Source organism: Letharia columbiana (assembly GCF_014066305.1).
Source record: "Letharia columbiana isolate WasteWater2 chromosome Unknown Sc0000023_s0, whole genome shotgun sequence".
In the NCBI taxonomy this organism is placed as follows: domain Eukaryota; kingdom Fungi; phylum Ascomycota; class Lecanoromycetes; order Lecanorales; family Parmeliaceae; genus Letharia; species Letharia columbiana.
Window position 1 is genome coordinate 564,306 of NW_023501064.1, and position 16,688 is coordinate 580,993.

General features: G+C 43.4%; 4 protein-coding genes across 4 annotated transcripts; 1 reads left to right on the top strand and 3 right to left on the bottom strand.

Annotated features, from left to right (window-relative positions):
- Positions 1 to 1,058: 1,058 nt before the first annotated feature.
- HO173_007307 (uncharacterized protein) lies at positions 1,059 to 2,124 on the bottom strand (the record flags this gene model as incomplete). Its single annotated transcript, XM_037309211.1, has 3 exons — positions 1,059 to 1,599; positions 1,665 to 1,968; positions 2,019 to 2,124. 3 exons carry the CDS (start codon positions 2,122 to 2,124, stop codon positions 1,059 to 1,061), a joined length of 951 nt encoding a protein of 316 aa, XP_037164072.1.
- Positions 2,125 to 3,070: 946 nt separating this feature from the next.
- Positions 3,071 to 4,427, bottom strand: HO173_007308 (uncharacterized protein; the record flags this gene model as incomplete). Its single annotated transcript, XM_037309212.1, has 3 exons — positions 3,071 to 3,266; positions 3,325 to 4,323; positions 4,375 to 4,427. 3 exons carry the CDS (start codon positions 4,425 to 4,427, stop codon positions 3,071 to 3,073), a joined length of 1,248 nt encoding a protein of 415 aa, XP_037164073.1.
- A 311-nt stretch (positions 4,428 to 4,738) lies between these two features.
- On the top strand, positions 4,739 to 6,368 carry HO173_007309 (uncharacterized protein; the record flags this gene model as incomplete). The annotated part of the gene is made up of 4 exons (XM_037309213.1): positions 4,739 to 4,757; positions 4,809 to 5,084; positions 5,140 to 5,404; positions 5,456 to 6,368. The coding sequence occupies 4 exons, from the start codon at positions 4,739 to 4,741 to the stop codon at positions 6,366 to 6,368; spliced, it is 1,473 nt and encodes a 490-aa protein (XP_037164074.1).
- Positions 6,369 to 6,810: 442 nt separating this feature from the next.
- On the bottom strand, positions 6,811 to 8,273 carry HO173_007310 (uncharacterized protein; the record flags this gene model as incomplete). Its single annotated transcript, XM_037309214.1, has 4 exons — positions 6,811 to 7,376; positions 7,432 to 7,886; positions 7,941 to 8,074; positions 8,136 to 8,273. 4 exons carry the CDS (start codon positions 8,271 to 8,273, stop codon positions 6,811 to 6,813), a joined length of 1,293 nt encoding a protein of 430 aa, XP_037164075.1.
- Between the last annotated feature and the right edge of the window lie 8,415 nt (positions 8,274 to 16,688).

Below are 16,688 nucleotides of genomic sequence, written 5' to 3' on the forward strand. Positions count from 1 at the left end.
AGCCAGTAGAAGTGGTTACAGCCAACCCATCACCCACGAGGCCCGAAACGTTTACAGAACAGAGGCGTCTGGAACAGGAAGGTAATAGCGACAACAAGCCTTCAGCGATTCGCGGACAACTGTCTCCGTCAGGGTCGATCCTGACCACGAAGTCCAAAGGAAAGCCTTCACAAAACCTCATCCAGGAAAGTACAAACGGCGGCGGTGCGAGCTTGACCGGGTCGCGGTTGTCACCTCCGTACGGACGCCAACGTTTGCAAGGAGGAAAACCCGGAATAGGAAGGTAGTACCTTCGATCCAAGGGTCTGTTGTGGTTCGGCCGGCCGGCCGGAATCTGACGGTGTGTCAGCAAATGCCCACCTGCGGGCGCCAAGCTGCGGGTCTGACAACGAGGTTCATCAATTGCGAGGTTCGAAACCTCGGACGGGAATGTCCTGCCGAGCTGATTCCATGACTGGACCTTGAGTGTGGCAGCCTGCAGTTCGAATGTCAACAGGTGCGAGGTCCGAAACCTCAGGTAGGAAGGTAGCATTGACAGGGCTGTCGATGATTCGCTCTCAAGCCTTGCGGGCGCGATGCGGGCGCCAGCGGATAGGCGGTCCTTTGCTGGCCTCTGACGTGAGATGACAGAGAACCCAGAGCTGTTTGAATTAGGCAGGGAGTAGACGTAGCTAAAGGAAGTCCTCGAACATGTGAGACATTGATCGTCATCGAGACAAAAGAACAGGTCAAAAGCTTCATAGTCACGGTGGTAAGATGCCTTATTCTTCAAGACTAATATTAATAATACTTGATTTGCAGCCAATTGACCAAGATTAACTGTCGTCACCTGCGTTGCCCGGCCGTTGAGATGAATCATTTGTACACGCTAAATCCATTGCTGCATAAAGGAGAAAATTTTGGTATCGACATCCAGTATGAAAAGAGATCCGTTCTTTTTATGAGAACACCGTAAATCAGCTGAGGTGATAATAAATTGGTCTGCCATGCGATGCTGAGGCCTTCAAGCTTCGAAGGTCAAGCTCCAAGATTCGAGCCCTCTAGTAGGTGGTAGCTACTTAGGGTATGCCGTGCGCCTGATGGACATAGCCGCCGTGGTGTACTTCAGCGTAGGGTTCGCTGACGTGCTGCACGTAGTGCCCGCCGCCACCCACGTTACTCTCCATTTCAGGCATAGCGGCTCCAGAATCAACACCAAGAGTCTGTTGGTTCGCATATCCATCAGTCTGTCCCAGGTGGGTTTGGGTGGGTACAGTAGGCTCCTGGATGTACTTGTTGTTTGGTCCACCGTAGCCGTCCGCAACTGGGGCGGTCGTACCGGTCATAGCGGTGTCGTCTGATATGCGCTCGCTGTTGTGGTTATTGCGAGTACGATGCCTCTCTTCTGCGACCAAACCTCCAGCACCGACGGCACCGACGGCACCGAGCTCCTCATCCTCATGCTTCGAGGTCTTGTTCTTGTTATTCTTCTTTTGCCAGAATCGTCGTTTGCCGTAGCCGGAGGTGTAGTCGTTCGCTGGGCTGGGGCCGTAGCGCTTCTCCCTCTTGCGGGCGCGGCTGAGGACAATTTCGAGGGCTGCGGATAGTAGGAATAGACAGCTACAGAGTATGATAGTCAGCTAAGGCAGCTCAATCGGAGACGCTGATGGTGATAGAGTGCTTACGCATTAGCAATGGCGACGGCGAACACGGCTCTCTGCAATTGGCAGGAGACATGCGCTCCAGTTCCAATGGGCGAATTATTGACAGTGCCGCAACTTTTGGCGCCGCCTCTTGCAAGGACGGCGATAGCGACAAAGCATCCGCAGAAAAGCAGGTCAAGGAGAAGACCGAGGAAAGCGAAGAAGGTGATGCCGCCGAGGAAGCAGGTAAGAATGACGGCGAAACCGGTGTAGATGACAGCTCCACCAGACATACCCTCGACCGCCTTCTCCCATGTTGGAATATGGCGGTGGTGGTCTGCTAGGTCTTTACACTGTCAGTAAACGGTGTAGAAGTGTCCAGGCGCGCATACATACATGCGAGGTACCATGAGAAGGTGCCCAGAACCAAGGCGGATATTGCAAACTCGAGGGCGCGGAGGCAGGTGGACGCAGCCCGAGTGCCCAGGGCGAGCTTAGACATCTTGAAGATTTGTGAGTGTGAGTGAGAGAGAGAGAGAGAGGGAAAGAAGTGGAAGGGAGATTTGTGGTAGATGACCTCAATGTTTGAGAGGAATCGAAGGAAAGGAAAAGAAGAAATGGAAGAAATGGAAGAGATGGAAAAGATGGAAGAGATGATGTTATTTGTCTGCGGGCTACGTAATGCTCAGGCAAAACTTTGCTTAGAATAATGAAGCCTTGATTTTTCGCGCCAATAAGATTGACGTCTGAAATTGGAAGTGGGTAGAATCAAGTATCCGGGAGCATCATATGACTGGGACTTCATTTGCTTTTGACGATGCGAATGCTTCTGACCTCTTTCACCAGCCCATTCAGAGGCCCTGCAACAAAAGAAAATCTCTACATCTCCTGGGCCTCCGCTCGTGCTACGGAATCAAATAGTGCACGCACCATGTCTTTGCCCCTGTTCATTTTATTATACAGGAACGCGGCTCCTACATTTCGTCATCCCGAGTGGTCCCGGAGTGCTAGCGTGCTATTGATTCGTCGATCACTGTGGCGTGCTGAGGCTGTGAGGCTGTGCTTGGCCATGTGAGGCGCAGAGATTGATTTCCCAACTACGTCCCTCGACCTCATCATCTTATTTGAAAGTACAATGTGCGTGGGTGACTTGATCATCGCACGTTTTGGAAATCTGGAGAGAGGAAGGAAAGTGGTCGAAATTAGTGAGATATTTCCACATCGATCACGTTGTAACACCAAAGAGCCTCTGCCAGTTACATTTTCGTCCAACAACATCCAGAACAGTTGCTACCGAGTGGCATTACTTTCACCATATCAGTCTCTCCGCTTTCATCGCTATAAGAATGAGAAGAATAGAGCGCGTGATACCGAAAGTCTCAAATACCACGGATCCATAGAACCCGTGGTAGGTAGTAGATATGATACAGTTACGTTATACTAGTACATCAATGGGCATGACCTATCTGAGTGATCAGCGGTAACAGCATACCTCCCACCGCAGCCAGGACCAGCCTTGGATTTCTGCCCCCCTTCTGTCGACGAGACGGTCGCCCTCCTGATTCTAAATAGCCATTGCTTTGGCTTTCGTCTTGCGCTGCATTTTGACTGTCTTCTTCTTGCATTGTGTGCATTGCTACATATCTGTGAGATCTGCGTGTCAGCCGTTGCGCATTTGGCATCCGATACTGGAGCTACCCACAAGAATGTTCCCCCAGAAAACAGTAACAGTACGCCCGTCCACCACTTCATCAGTGCTGGTTCTGTATTACCTCCCCCTCCCAGTGTCCTAACGACCACCCACGTCCCCACAGCTCCCACTGGCGCGGCAAGACTAAAGATAATCAGGTGTGCTCTTGCGGCCCTCTTCCCAAGTCCTTGCTTGAGTAAAACTGAGGTGAGTCCAAACGCTGCCGGCGCTTTGTGGACCATGATGGCCACAAATATGATTAGAGATAATGAGGTGGTGGAAGTAGACGAAGATGATGCGCCAAGTGCGATACCATCTGCTGCTGCGTGTATGCAGAGGCCAAGTGTGGTCGACATGGAACGTTGCGGAGTTGCAGGAGTAGGTGGAGGAGACGTGGAGAGGTCCGAGAGAGAGTAAATGTTGCTGTGAGGCCGTTGCGGCGTTGGTGGAGCGAGGAATGGTAGGGTATCGAGGAGATACATGAGGATGAAGCCGCAGATCAAGGAGAGTCCAATCCAGGCATGCGGTTCACGCTTTGCTTGAGAGCTTTCCGTCGTCTTCCCTGGTTTCTCAAGGGACGGAGCAGATATTGTAGATGTGTCGTCCTCGAGAATGCCAACCTTGCCAGGTTCAGTTGGCGTTACTGGGGGGTTCTTCGAATGAGCGTCTGGATCATCCTGCTGCGCTTTTGTATCCTCAGGCAGGACTGGCCCGGGGAGAACATTGTATGGGTTCGCATCTGGCGTTTCATCTTCTAGGGATATTGCCCGGAGGTTAGAGGTATGCAGTCCTTCAACGTCCCGCTGCACCACGCTGGCATGTTCCATTGTATTCCTTCGACTGTGCGCCTCTGCAGAGTAATCGCTCGCGCTGTACAAGGTCTCGACGCCTTCGGGTATAATCACTATCAGCGCTGTGCCAACCAGAACCCCCATTCCAATGGTAGATATTAATCGTAGTCTCGACTGCGAAAGGGTAAATGACAGAGGTAGGGATCCAGCCAGAAAAGACCTGTATCTCGAATCAGCACACTTCCAAACAACTTTGGGGACAGTTCCTCACGCAATGGCCATTATGGTGCTCAAAGTGAGCAGCATAAAAAGGCCGTCCAGCATCTTGAAATGGATACCTCGATTATTGGGAAGCCTAAGTAGATGATTCCAGAGGACTAGCTTTCGATTAAGGTCTCATTTTGAGTTCGCCAAAGCATCAGTTCATTCAGTTACTCGCAATGGTATTGCAGTAACCTTCCTCCCACAGCGCAAAGCTCTGACTTTGAATATGAATTCCGTGGTACGGCTAAAACACGCTGGCCCACTCAGCCCTATCAAAACCTTAAAGTGGTCGTGAAGCGCGGACGCGACTTCTAGACTTCAAAGATCTCACTTACCGTAACTGCTCTCTTCCTACCCATCACGACTTCAACATGGTTGATCAGGAGGAATGTAGGTGTGATATATCTTTGATCTTGGTCTTGCATGCTGACAACATCACAGGGTCTAGTAATGCGAACGAAGCTCTAGAGATCTCCTTCGTCCAAGCTGCGCCAGGCTCACTCAAAACACTCTCCTCATTTCACCCTCAATTCACATACCCCATATTCGGCGATGAGGAGCGTGTATTTGGATACCAAAGTCTGAAGCTCAATCTGAGATTCGCGGCACATGATCTACGTCCGAACCTAGAAGTTCTCTATGACAAGAAATTTAAGGCAGTAGGGGACACGAAGGCTACGGACATCGAGGAAACGCTGAAGGAATGGGTTCCTGAATGTGGGGAAACAATTGCAATCCCTGAAGGGGAAAACGGGCTGATGCTATGTGGTAGATACCTTTGAGAAACTTGGAGCCTTTACTTCGCACATTCAGAACGACACATCCGCTTCGAGCTTCAAGCCACCGGGAGAGCTTCTGGAGACATATCAGAGCAAAGGGCGGAACTTCGAGATATGGAGTGGAGAATTGACAGATCCAACTGTCCAACGAGTCGTCGAAAGGATACAGATCATGATTTCATTCTTCATAGAGGGAGGCACGCCGTTGCTGCTGGATGATCAAGACTGGACACTTGCTCGATGGCGGGTCTACTTTGTGTGCGTACTCTCTATACTATGTCCGAAGCGCCGTTGACAAAGTCGTGTCAGCTACGAGAAACTCTCAAACCTACCATCACCAAACACCTCCCCGTATTCCATAGTCGGCTATTCGACTTCATACCGCTTCGTCACCTACGTCCCCACCGCCTCATCCAAATCCTCCACCCAAGACTTCACTCTCCCACCTCCGACACCAATCTCACCCGCATCTCTACCCTCCCGCGCCCGAATATCTCAGTTTCTCATCCTTCCGTCCCACCACTCCCATGGACACGGCACACATCTCTACAACGCCATGGTCAAAACATTCCGCGCCTCACACACGTGCACGGAGATCACGGTCGAAGATCCCAATGAAGCATTTGACGACCTGCGCGATTATTGCGATTACAAGCATCTCCTGGACAACGGCACTTTGGCCAGAATCTTCCTAAGAACAGACATCGATCCCAAATTATCAGCAAGAAAAATTGGGGTCCGTGTTCCAACGTCTAAGCTTTTGGATATGCCGTTACTGGAAACCCTTCGAAAAAAGAATAAGATCGCACCTCGGCAATTCGCCCGTGTCGTCGAGCTCTATCTGCTCACGAAAATCGCTCCACACAACCGACGAGCAGGCACAGCGCGCCTCACACAAAGAGCCCGAGCGGCTGATCCGAACGACCGGGCTTTCTACTACTGGCGCTTGCTCGTCAAGCAGAGAGTCTACAAAAAGAACAAGGATGTGCTCATCCAATTAGATCGAGGAGAGAGGGTGGACAAGGTGGAGCAAACGGTTGGGGAGGTAGCTGGAGACTACGAGCGATTATTGAGAGGAATGGAGAAGTGGCAGGGCGCGGAGGCGAGTGGCAGTTCAGATAAGAGAGATCGAGCAAAGAGAAAGGTGATTGACGAAGACGACGAGGACGAGGATGAAGAAATGGCCGGAGACGCGAAGAGAGCAAGGAGTGAAGCTCTTTAAGCATACGACACATTGAACGTGTTTCAACTTCCAACATCGATAAATGATACCCTGACGACATGATTAGCTGCGGGGAACACAAGCTTACGAGCAGCGACGGTACAAATTTTTGATGCTGATGCTGGAAACGGGCCTTTCCAAGCGAATATCTCTCAGGCTGCCGTTTGCTGAGTCTCTGCACAGCATTCAGTGCATGACGACTGCATCACCACTTGCAGGGCAGAAAATCAGGAATGGAGTTGAATAGGTACCTATTTAAATAAACAGGCCGTTGGCATCGTGCAGTTCTTTAAATTTTGTGAATACGAAGTTGCAAATCCGGTCAGGAAGACGAGATGATTGAAACAGCATTTCACGAGGCGATTCACCGCTTCGAATAGATCTGACATGCACGTTTGTTTCTGATCAAATTAAAAAACCAGAGAATGCTAATCTCATCTATCTACGCAGCCTGCCTCTCACCTTCATAGCGACCCAGATTGCCCCCCTCCCTCACACTCTGCTCATAGTAGTAATTCTCATCCGGAATCCTGCCCCTCATGAACTCCGGCTCGCTTCCTCTGACATAGATATCCTCGTACAGAATCTTCGGCGTCGCCTCCGGCACCGCCATCTTCTCGGCGATTTCCACCTCTTTGTCCACGGACGACCTCGCCTCTTTATCTATCCCCTTCAGCTCCTCCTCGGTGGTGACTTCCCAGTCCAGCAGTTTCTGCTTGAGTCCTGCGATGGGGTCTTGGGTCGAGCGCATGCGTTGGATTTCTTCGCGCGTGCGGTAGGTGGTGCCCGGGTCGGACATGGAGTGCCCGCCGTAGCGGTAGGTGACGTACTCGAGGACGAGAGGGCCGTGGCCTTCGGTGGTGTACTGTTTGCCGTATTGGACGGCGGCTTTGACGGCGAGGATGTCCATGCCGTTGACTTTGAGGCCGGGGATGTATTGGCCGCGTTTGTAGTATTCGGTGAGAGCAGCGGCGCGGTTGGCGGCGGTGCCCATGCCGTATTTGTTGTCTGAGAGGGTGGAGTGTCAGCTGGTAGCGTATAGAGGGTGGGAAGAGTGCCGTACTTTCGCAGCCGAAAAGTATGGGTAGGTTCCAAAGCTTAGCCATATTGAATGCTTCAAAGACTTGGCCTTGATTGCTGGCACCGTCTCCGTAGAGGCAGATTGTGGTGTTGGTATTGTTCTTGTATTGATTGGCGAATGCAATGCCCGCACCTACAGGTACTTGAGCGCCGACTATACCATTGCCGCCGTAGAAACCTTTTGCAAACATATGCATAGATCCACCCTTTCCGTAGGCAATGCCTTCTCTTCGGCCAAGCAGCTCGCCGATGATCTTTTTGACGGTTCCGCCGCGCATAAGGGCAAAGCCGTGACATCGGTAAGCGGTGATGACGTGGTCTTCTTTGGTTATAGCGTGCTCAATGCCTGCCGCAACGGCTTCTTGGCCGGTGGAAAGATGGCAGAAACCTCGGATCTTTTTCTCTTTGTATAGTCTGTCCGCGGCCATTTCCATCCGTCTGCAAGGATTCGGAGTCAGCAGTGGCCAACTAGGAATCAGATGCAGATCTTACCTTATTGATACCATATCGTAGTACATCCGCTTGAGCTCTTTCTTCGTGGTCTCTAGGGTGAATGGAGGAGGGTCGATTTCGTAGGTTTCAAAGCTCTCATTAGAGAGCGTGACTTGGAAAGGCTTGTCATCTTCCTGAAGACGCACATCAAAGTCAGCTCGTTGCCCTGGACTCGCTCTGTGGAGCACTTCTTACTTCGGGCACATGTTCTTTCTCGGCGTGAGATGAGGCGGCATCGGTAGTGACAGTTCTCTTCGCCAAAGGCACGTAGACATTGACATTGCGCTTCAACGGCAGAGCGCGATGTCCGCCCCTCAGAGCTCTGGAAAGCATGTTGGCAAGATGCTGATTGAAAGAAACGCTGTCGTTGAAGCTCTTGCACGGGTTTACGATTCAACGTTGGGGAGAAGCGCGCTAAACCATTTTGGTTTTGCCGAAAGTCGCCGAGATGAAAATCGACGGACTCAAGCAATCACCCTCATAAAAATACTTTCGCACAACGCTTATGCTATATTATTGAGCTATAGAAAGTAGATATACGTATTCAAAGCACTCAGTAAGGCTAGTACCTCTTTAATTGGCTTTAGGGAACGCCTATACCTTTATAATCATATCGAATAAAACTAGCTAGCCTTAATAAAACTATAATAGCTACGATTTCAAGGAGCACGCATTTATACTGAAGTTGTCGATGAATATTATACTGAAAATAATAGACGAAGGCTAGAAACTATTAATAGACGAAGTAGTTACTACCCTTAGGGCGGCGATAGCATTTATAGAAAAAGCGAACGATAAACTTAAAATCTAGATAGTCTTAAACGAAGTATATAAACTAGCTATTAACTTAAATAACCGAGATAGTAATATAAAGGAAAAGATTACGTATATTAAGTATTAGGTAGCTAGCCTAAAAAGCAATACATCGATAGTTAGCTACGCTAGCGTACTAAGCCGATTCTTAATATCCTCCTTTACTACTAAAGGAATCTCTATTATATTATTAGTAATATCGAAATAAGACTAAGTATTATATAATAAGCTAAACGAGATTATTATAAAGCTATAAGACGAGATAGTAAGTAAAGTATTAAAGAAGAAGATATCGAGCGAGATAATTACAATAGTTAATAAATATATAAAGAGTATAAATATTATAAGGAAACCTATTAGAACGATTAGAAGGCTAGCGAGTAGTAATATATATATTATAGCTATAAATGAGAAGAAGGCGAATAGATTAAGAAAAAGTAAGGATTAGACTTTAAAGATAAGTGGTAGCGCGAGAGTAATTATTAAAACGTATAGTCTTCTACTCTATAAAGTGAGGATCAATACATTCGATACTAAAGACATGACCACGGCAATTAAAAGGATTCAGAATAAGAATATCAATACGCTAAGCCTCGATATAGTGTGGCTAAGCTAATTCGGCGCGAATAAAGAGGGTTATAATAAGGGTTCATTAATTATTAAATTAGCATCCCTAGAGAAAGGAAATAGAGCACTAAAAGAAGGCCTAGTTATCGATTCGAAACTATATGGTTATTGCGTTTATAATAAGTAGTATAGATCGAAGCAATACTTCGTATGCTAGAAATATAATTACCTATCAACTATATACCCTAAAAAGAATTACTTAGTATACGGGAAATACTTAGAAGAGCATTATTATAAAGATTACATCGGCCAATACTCGCAAATATCTAATTTGCGAGGGATTATATAAGGCTTAAAATAAGGTATATATAGTAAAGAAGAGAGAGATAGCGAGAATGAGAATAGCGAGATAATAAACTCCTTCACAATTTATAATAACGAAGAAGGCACCGGCTAGCTATTAAATAAGCGATTAATTAAGTAATTACTTTCAAAATACGTTTAATCGTAGGCGAAATAAGGAATTTTTCTTAAGACTAATATTCACGCGCGATAGATTAATAGGTAGAGATAGAATAGTTAGTAGAAGAGGAATCAAAGCGCCGAATCTCGAAAGAACTACTATATCGAATCTTTAGTTAAGTAGAAGAAGATATGCTTTTATATTATTAATAAAAAGTCTCATCTAGAAATAGATCGCCCTCTAAAGTAGTAGATAAAGCTAAACGATATAAGAATAATATAGCGATAGAGGAAATTAATAATTCCGAGAACGATAGATAGTCTTTAAGTTAAAAGAGTGGTAATGAGAGAATTGCGGTCCCTATTAATGGGAATAAAAAGAGATATATCCGATCCATCGACGATTAAGAAAAGAAGAATACTTAGAAAGAGGATATAAACTCTATAGACTAGACGGAGCGAGTAAGTAATACTAATAATAATATCGAGAAATAATAGTATACTCTAGTTAGCTATTAATATTGCAATATAATATAAGAAAATTTAGAACGATTATAATAGAACTCTTCGATAATAAAAAGATCTATAATATCGATATAGTAGCAATTTAGGAGCCCTAGAGAAACATTAATATAAATACGTCGTATTATTCTCTAAAGAATAGATTTAACTTAATCTACTTCTACTATAACAACACACGAGTATACTTCTATATTAATAAGAGAATATTACTAAAGTAATAATACTTATTATATTACTCATCGAACCTCTATACTCTTAATATCAAGTCCGAAAATAATAGAATTATATATATATATAACATCTATAATCTCGGCGATTAATAAATAGACGAACTTAACGAATTATATAAGACGCTTACGAAGTCTAAAAATAATGAATAGATTATACTAGGCGACTTTAATCTTTACTATACGATGTGAGGGGATTAAATACTTATATCGATAAGAGAGTAGAAGAATTAATATTTATAGCGAAAGAATTCGCTATAAAATAAGCATTGCTAGTAGAAACGATAATATACGAAGAAAACTATTAAATAATAATAGATCTACTATTCGCTACTTTAGTATTAATAGTAAATATTATTAACTATAATATCGAAAATGATTTCGAAAGCGGATTTAACTATCTCTTAATTCTTATAAAGCTTAAGCTAGCTATAATAAAGTTAGCATTAATAATACGCCGAAACTTTAATAAATTAAACGTCGAGGTTTTAAGAGAGATACTCGCTAGAGTTATAACATCGAAAGAGTGTCTAATTAATCTTTAGAGGAATAATAAAAACCTTATTAACGATAATATCGATTATTAAGTAGCGGTTATTATTAACTCTATCTAAGCGACTATAGAGAAGTCTACTTCGATTATTAGATTGTCGTTATAGTTTAGATCGAGATTCACGTTAGAATATAAGAAAGTATAAAGACGTTATAAATCGCTAAAAAGAAGCTAGAGAATAACGTTTTCGAAGAAAGTATAAAATAAGTATAAAGTCGCTAAGAACTTCAAAAACAATCTAATTAAGAGAACTACTAGAAAGGCATTTAGAGAGTTCATAATAAAGGCGTATAAGTCGCTGTAAATAATATAAAAAAAGACTAAGTAAGTTAGAAAACAACTTATAATACAGGCGTATCTTCCTCCGCTATTTAATAAAGATAAACGAGAATATAACGAACCAGGCCCGAAGGTAGATCTTCTTATAAGAATGTTCTTTTTATTATTAGTATAGACGGAGTTAGATAATATTAGCGTTAATATAGCGTATTTATAAGCCTATCTAATAGATACGATTATCATAAATAAGATAAGAAAGACTATAACGTAAGCATTATCAAAGAGAGTCTCAGAAGGAGATACGATCCTTAACCTAATTTTCAAGGAGATCCTAGAGCCGTTACTCCCTCATCTATATAGAATATTTAATATATACATAATAAACGACTACTATCTAGAGCACTTTAGAATATTAATAACAATTATCCTTCCGAAGTTAAGTAAGAACTACTCGATTCCTAAAGGATATTAGTTAATAGCTCTACTTAACACTATAGAAAAGGTAATAAAGTTTATTCTTGCTAGGAGAATAGTATATCTTGCGAAGACACATGAACTTCTATCGATCACATATATGGGAGGCCGTAGATTGCAGTCATGTGAACACGGCATTTACTATCTTCTAGAAAGGATATATCAAACCTAAAACTCTAACAAAGTAGCTACGATATTACTGCTAGACGTTTCAAATATATATAATAAAGTCTCTTATCCTCGATTACTCTATAACCTTCGAAAGTGAAAAATCGATATGAGAGTAGTTAATTGAATAGAATCGTTCTTATTCAATAGAATAACAGTACTGAAAACAAGCGAATACTCTATACTAAAGACTCTTATAGCAACCAAAATTCCTTAAGAATTACCGCTATCGCCTATACTTTACCTCTTCTATAACTTAGATCTTATTAATAAATATAATAATCGCGCTAACTTAGAAATGGTAGCTATCGACTTCGTAGACGATATAGGCCTTCTAATAGTAGAAGACTTCATTAAGAAAAATTATAACGCTCTTCGTAAAATCTACAACGAAGTTTATATAAAGTAGGCGTTACAATACGAATTGAAGTTTAATTCCAATAAATATCAACTGCTATACCTTAGTAGAAAATAGAGATTTAGCTTAGATTATTCCCTATAACTTAATAAGAGATAATATATTAAGATAAGACGCTTTATCCACTATCTAGAAGTCGAAATCGACTTTAAACTTCTATAAAGCCACTATAATAAAAAGATTCGATTTAAAGCTACCAAAAGTATCGATATATTAACAAGGATTGTCGAATCGACGTAGGATAATAATTATAAGAGTATAAGATAGCTCTATTAGGCGATAATTATCTTATAAATAACGTATTACTACTTAGTATAATACTAACCCAAAAACACTACCGACTATAATAAAACTTATTTCTTATCGCTATAAAGAATTTAATCTTAAATAGAAAGAAAGATAATTAAAGTATTTAAGGTTATATTTATTTTAGCACTCGATATAGAAGCGTATTTTCTATTAGTTAAATAATAACTAAATAAGATTATCTCGAAAGTTATCTTACGAATCGCCACTAGTCTAGTATATAGCGAGATTATTAAGTTATAATTCGAGCGATAGAAGTTTAAAAGAAAACTTAAGAAGAATAGGAAACTAAGTTTATTAAAGCGATATATTAATAGATTCGAAGAACGATACGGCGATATTAATAAGATTAAGAAACTACGCCCTTTTAGCGCCGCTCTCAACTAAGAGCCTCTTAAAACGATAATTTATAAGATTAAGAAAGTCGTTAAAGAACTAATTAAAAGATCGATTAATAAGAATTATATAATAATATATATAGATAATAGCGGGATTAATAAAAAGGTAAGAGCTTTAACTATATCGTTAGATATTAATTCTACTTTTAATATCTATTTAGACTTAAGCGACTAATATATAATATACTCGACGAAGTTATACGATATTCTTTAAGCTCTAACTATAGTAGTCGTATATTAAATAAAACTATAACTTAATAGAGTTATAGTAAATATAAATAATTAAATATCGATTTAGACTATCGAAGACTCGAGTAAGTATTTAAAATAGATTTATATAATATAAATAATATAGATTATTAATTCGCTAAGATATCTCGGGGTAGTAATAGAATTACACTAGATTTCGATGTATATTAATATCGACGATAATGAATAGACGAATAGGGAGGCGAAGAAGGTTATTAGCTAGCGAGAGCGAGTAATTTATAATAAAAGAGTAAAGGTAAACACTAACGAAACAGTTCAATTATCAGTTATATAGATAAGAATAATATCAACAATTAAGATAGCTATTAAGGACTACGCGATAAAATAATAAACTATCGAATGAGCTAACGAGAAGTAAGATAGTATTCTTAAAAGAATTTAATTAACACCGTCGAAATAAATATAACTTCTATATTCAAGAGTCAAGCGCGCTAAGACGTCGCTGATAACGCAAATAAGAATCGAGAAAATAGGTCTTAAGGCCTTTCTTTATAACCGATAGATATCGGATATAAAGAATAAAGAATACGAGTGTAGAGCGAAGCAGACGACTCGGCATATTCTTTATAAATATAGGCTATTTAGTAAGAAGCGAGGAATATAGTAGGTCGAAGAGAGAAGGAAGGTGAAAGAGGGGTTATTACTTATAAGGATATGCTAATAAAAGTCACACTACGCCTCTATAGCGGCGAACTTTATAAAGAGTATAAGGCTTATTAAATAATATCAAGCCCTTAATAAGAACTAACAATAAGGATTTATTAGGGTAGGCGGTTAAAAAGAAGAATACGATTAAGACGAAAGGGCCCTAGCGATATAGGGTGTACCCCTTCCCAAGGATCAAGTATAACAAAATGTAGAACCATGACGGTGACTTATATAGCCTTATTTATTTGAGACCATATGATTGGCTGAAAGGATTAGATAGATTACGTAACTCGCATAGTCGGCCACTAGGGCAAGACTTTAGGGTAGTATGATGTAATCAATCAATCAATCACCCTCATAAAAATGTGAAGAACATTGTGGTACTCGATCATGGCCAGCACTTGCTTTGTCATATCTCAAAATGCGAAATGGCCAGGCTTTCTTTGATAGGAAGAGCATCGTGGTCTGATTCTGCGTCAGGAGCACGCTACATTGGTTCACTACTTGTGGTGCTTGCATTGGTACTTGGCATTCTTAGTAGGCCACGCTCCCTAATGCCCCAGAAGCTCCTCGTACCTGCATGTCATCTGGATTCCTAGCTTTGGTTCCGTTCATGCTCCACATAGCTAGAGAGCTTCCTGCAGTCATTTCCTTCGCTTTCTTTCTATCTGCCACCCTTTTAATACCTCAACCTTACGCGCAAGCTGTCATTCATCAGTATACTCTGTTGTTGCTTGCATTGATCATCATTGCTGCGATTTTTTCCCTGCAGGATCGGAGAGGCGATGGTCCGAAGATGCCGGAGCTGAGTGTGGCCAGCGCCCTTGCGTTATATCATTTGGGGCCTCTAATCAGAGCTGCGCATGGATCTTGGAGAGGGTAAGGTATCGGACGAGGGCTCCTATTAGCCGTGTTCTTGCTTTTTTTTGGCGTTTGACTGTGGTGGTGACCCGATGTTTTTGGTCAGGGAGTGGGGTCTCGAGGACGATCTTGGCTCAAAGGGTCGTGCAAGGAAAAGTGAGGATGTGGTCTTGAGCAGCCTGACATCACAACGGCGACTGCCAAGGCCTTTGGCGGTCATCAACCGACATCACCGTGAGCCCAACGAAAGGGTAAGGGTTTGGGAGCCGAGTTCGTTTCCAACTCAATTTCGCGCGACTCATGCGAGCTTCAGGCAGGCTTTTTGGAAGTTCAACATATATGTGACGAACGCTAAGGGAGTTGTGTTCCTGATTGGCTTTGAATTGTAAAAATTCTTGCAATCTTTGGTTGACTAGTTTTGTGGACCTTGGAATTGTGCTATTTTGGGGAGCCGATTGTTGGTCTAGATGAGCGGCCGTGCAGCAGTACAGCCGTGCAGGCAAAGTGTTCTTTCTTCTTTCGCATCCAGACAGAAACATGATGGCCTTGGCTGGCAGCCATAGAAACGGGGGCTTGGGTAGGCTATGAAGGCAAACATAGCTGGGTACATGGGTGATGGGTCCAGATTGCTGCAGCCACAGATACTTAGATGCTTCCTGATTTGTTCCGAGGGCAAAGTGCGATAGCTATGGTCGCTGGGGATAAACGAAGCGAAGGACGATTCAGTGTGGAAAGTGGAAAGTGGAAAGTGGGAAGTGGGAAGTGGAAAGTACAACAGTACAGACATCGGATATTATTAAAGCGCAATCGCGACCAAGTCGGCGAATTATCTATGCAGTAACGAGGTACAGACTACAGCAGACTACAGCAGACTACAGTACATTACTCTAGAAGCTTCCCTATTACCTTATGGGGGAACTAAGGTGCTTGCGCCACTAGCCGGAGATCACGAGTGTTTTGACCAGGAAAAGGTTACCAAGAGGCATATCTGACAGCTGCACGCAAGCGAGGCCCGTAGATTCGGAAACCAATCGACTGCACGAATTACTCCTGATCTGCGCGTGGGCTTGGAGTGACGTGCTTTGGCCTGCGTTGCGTGACGTACCCTCGTGGAGCCGTGGCATTTGTCTTTCGTTTCCATGTAGCTATAGTCATACTGTGATAGGCCAGAACTTGGTGTGGCGCCGTGAGCGTGACGACTGAGCCAGAATCGAGTTGACAGCTGCTGAATATGCTGCATGAAGCCACTTGGAACAAGCAAAATGTCCCAGAGACCTAATGATCGGGTCGCAAATGATGCGGTGGCTGTGGAATCCCACTCACGAGATTCAAACCCAATTCAATGCTTGACCGCTTTGATCCCCGGCGCCAATAAATATGGCCTGCATGAGAGTTGCCTTAGCTGAAAACCCGAGGTCCTCGTTTGGCGGGGTCAGCAAACGACCGTCTTGCTTCCAAGACTTCCAGACCGACAGAGTTCTGAAGCATCACTGCCTCGCCTGCAAATAAAAAGTCCCGCAAAAAGCCCCCCATCACGCTACCCATGTGGCTTGCGAAAGGTTGTCCCAGCGAATTGGTAACGAGGCACACGGATTGAAAAAGAAGAGACCAAGGTACATCTTAGGCTTGAACAGCCTATGGCCTTTTCAGACGTCTAGATGGGATGTTCGATGGGAGGACAGATGATGCGTCTGATTTAAGTATTGATCAACCGCTAAATGCCGGAGGGAACTAAGATCGCCGAACGAGAGTGGAAATAAGCACAGGGCCACAGGCTTAAAG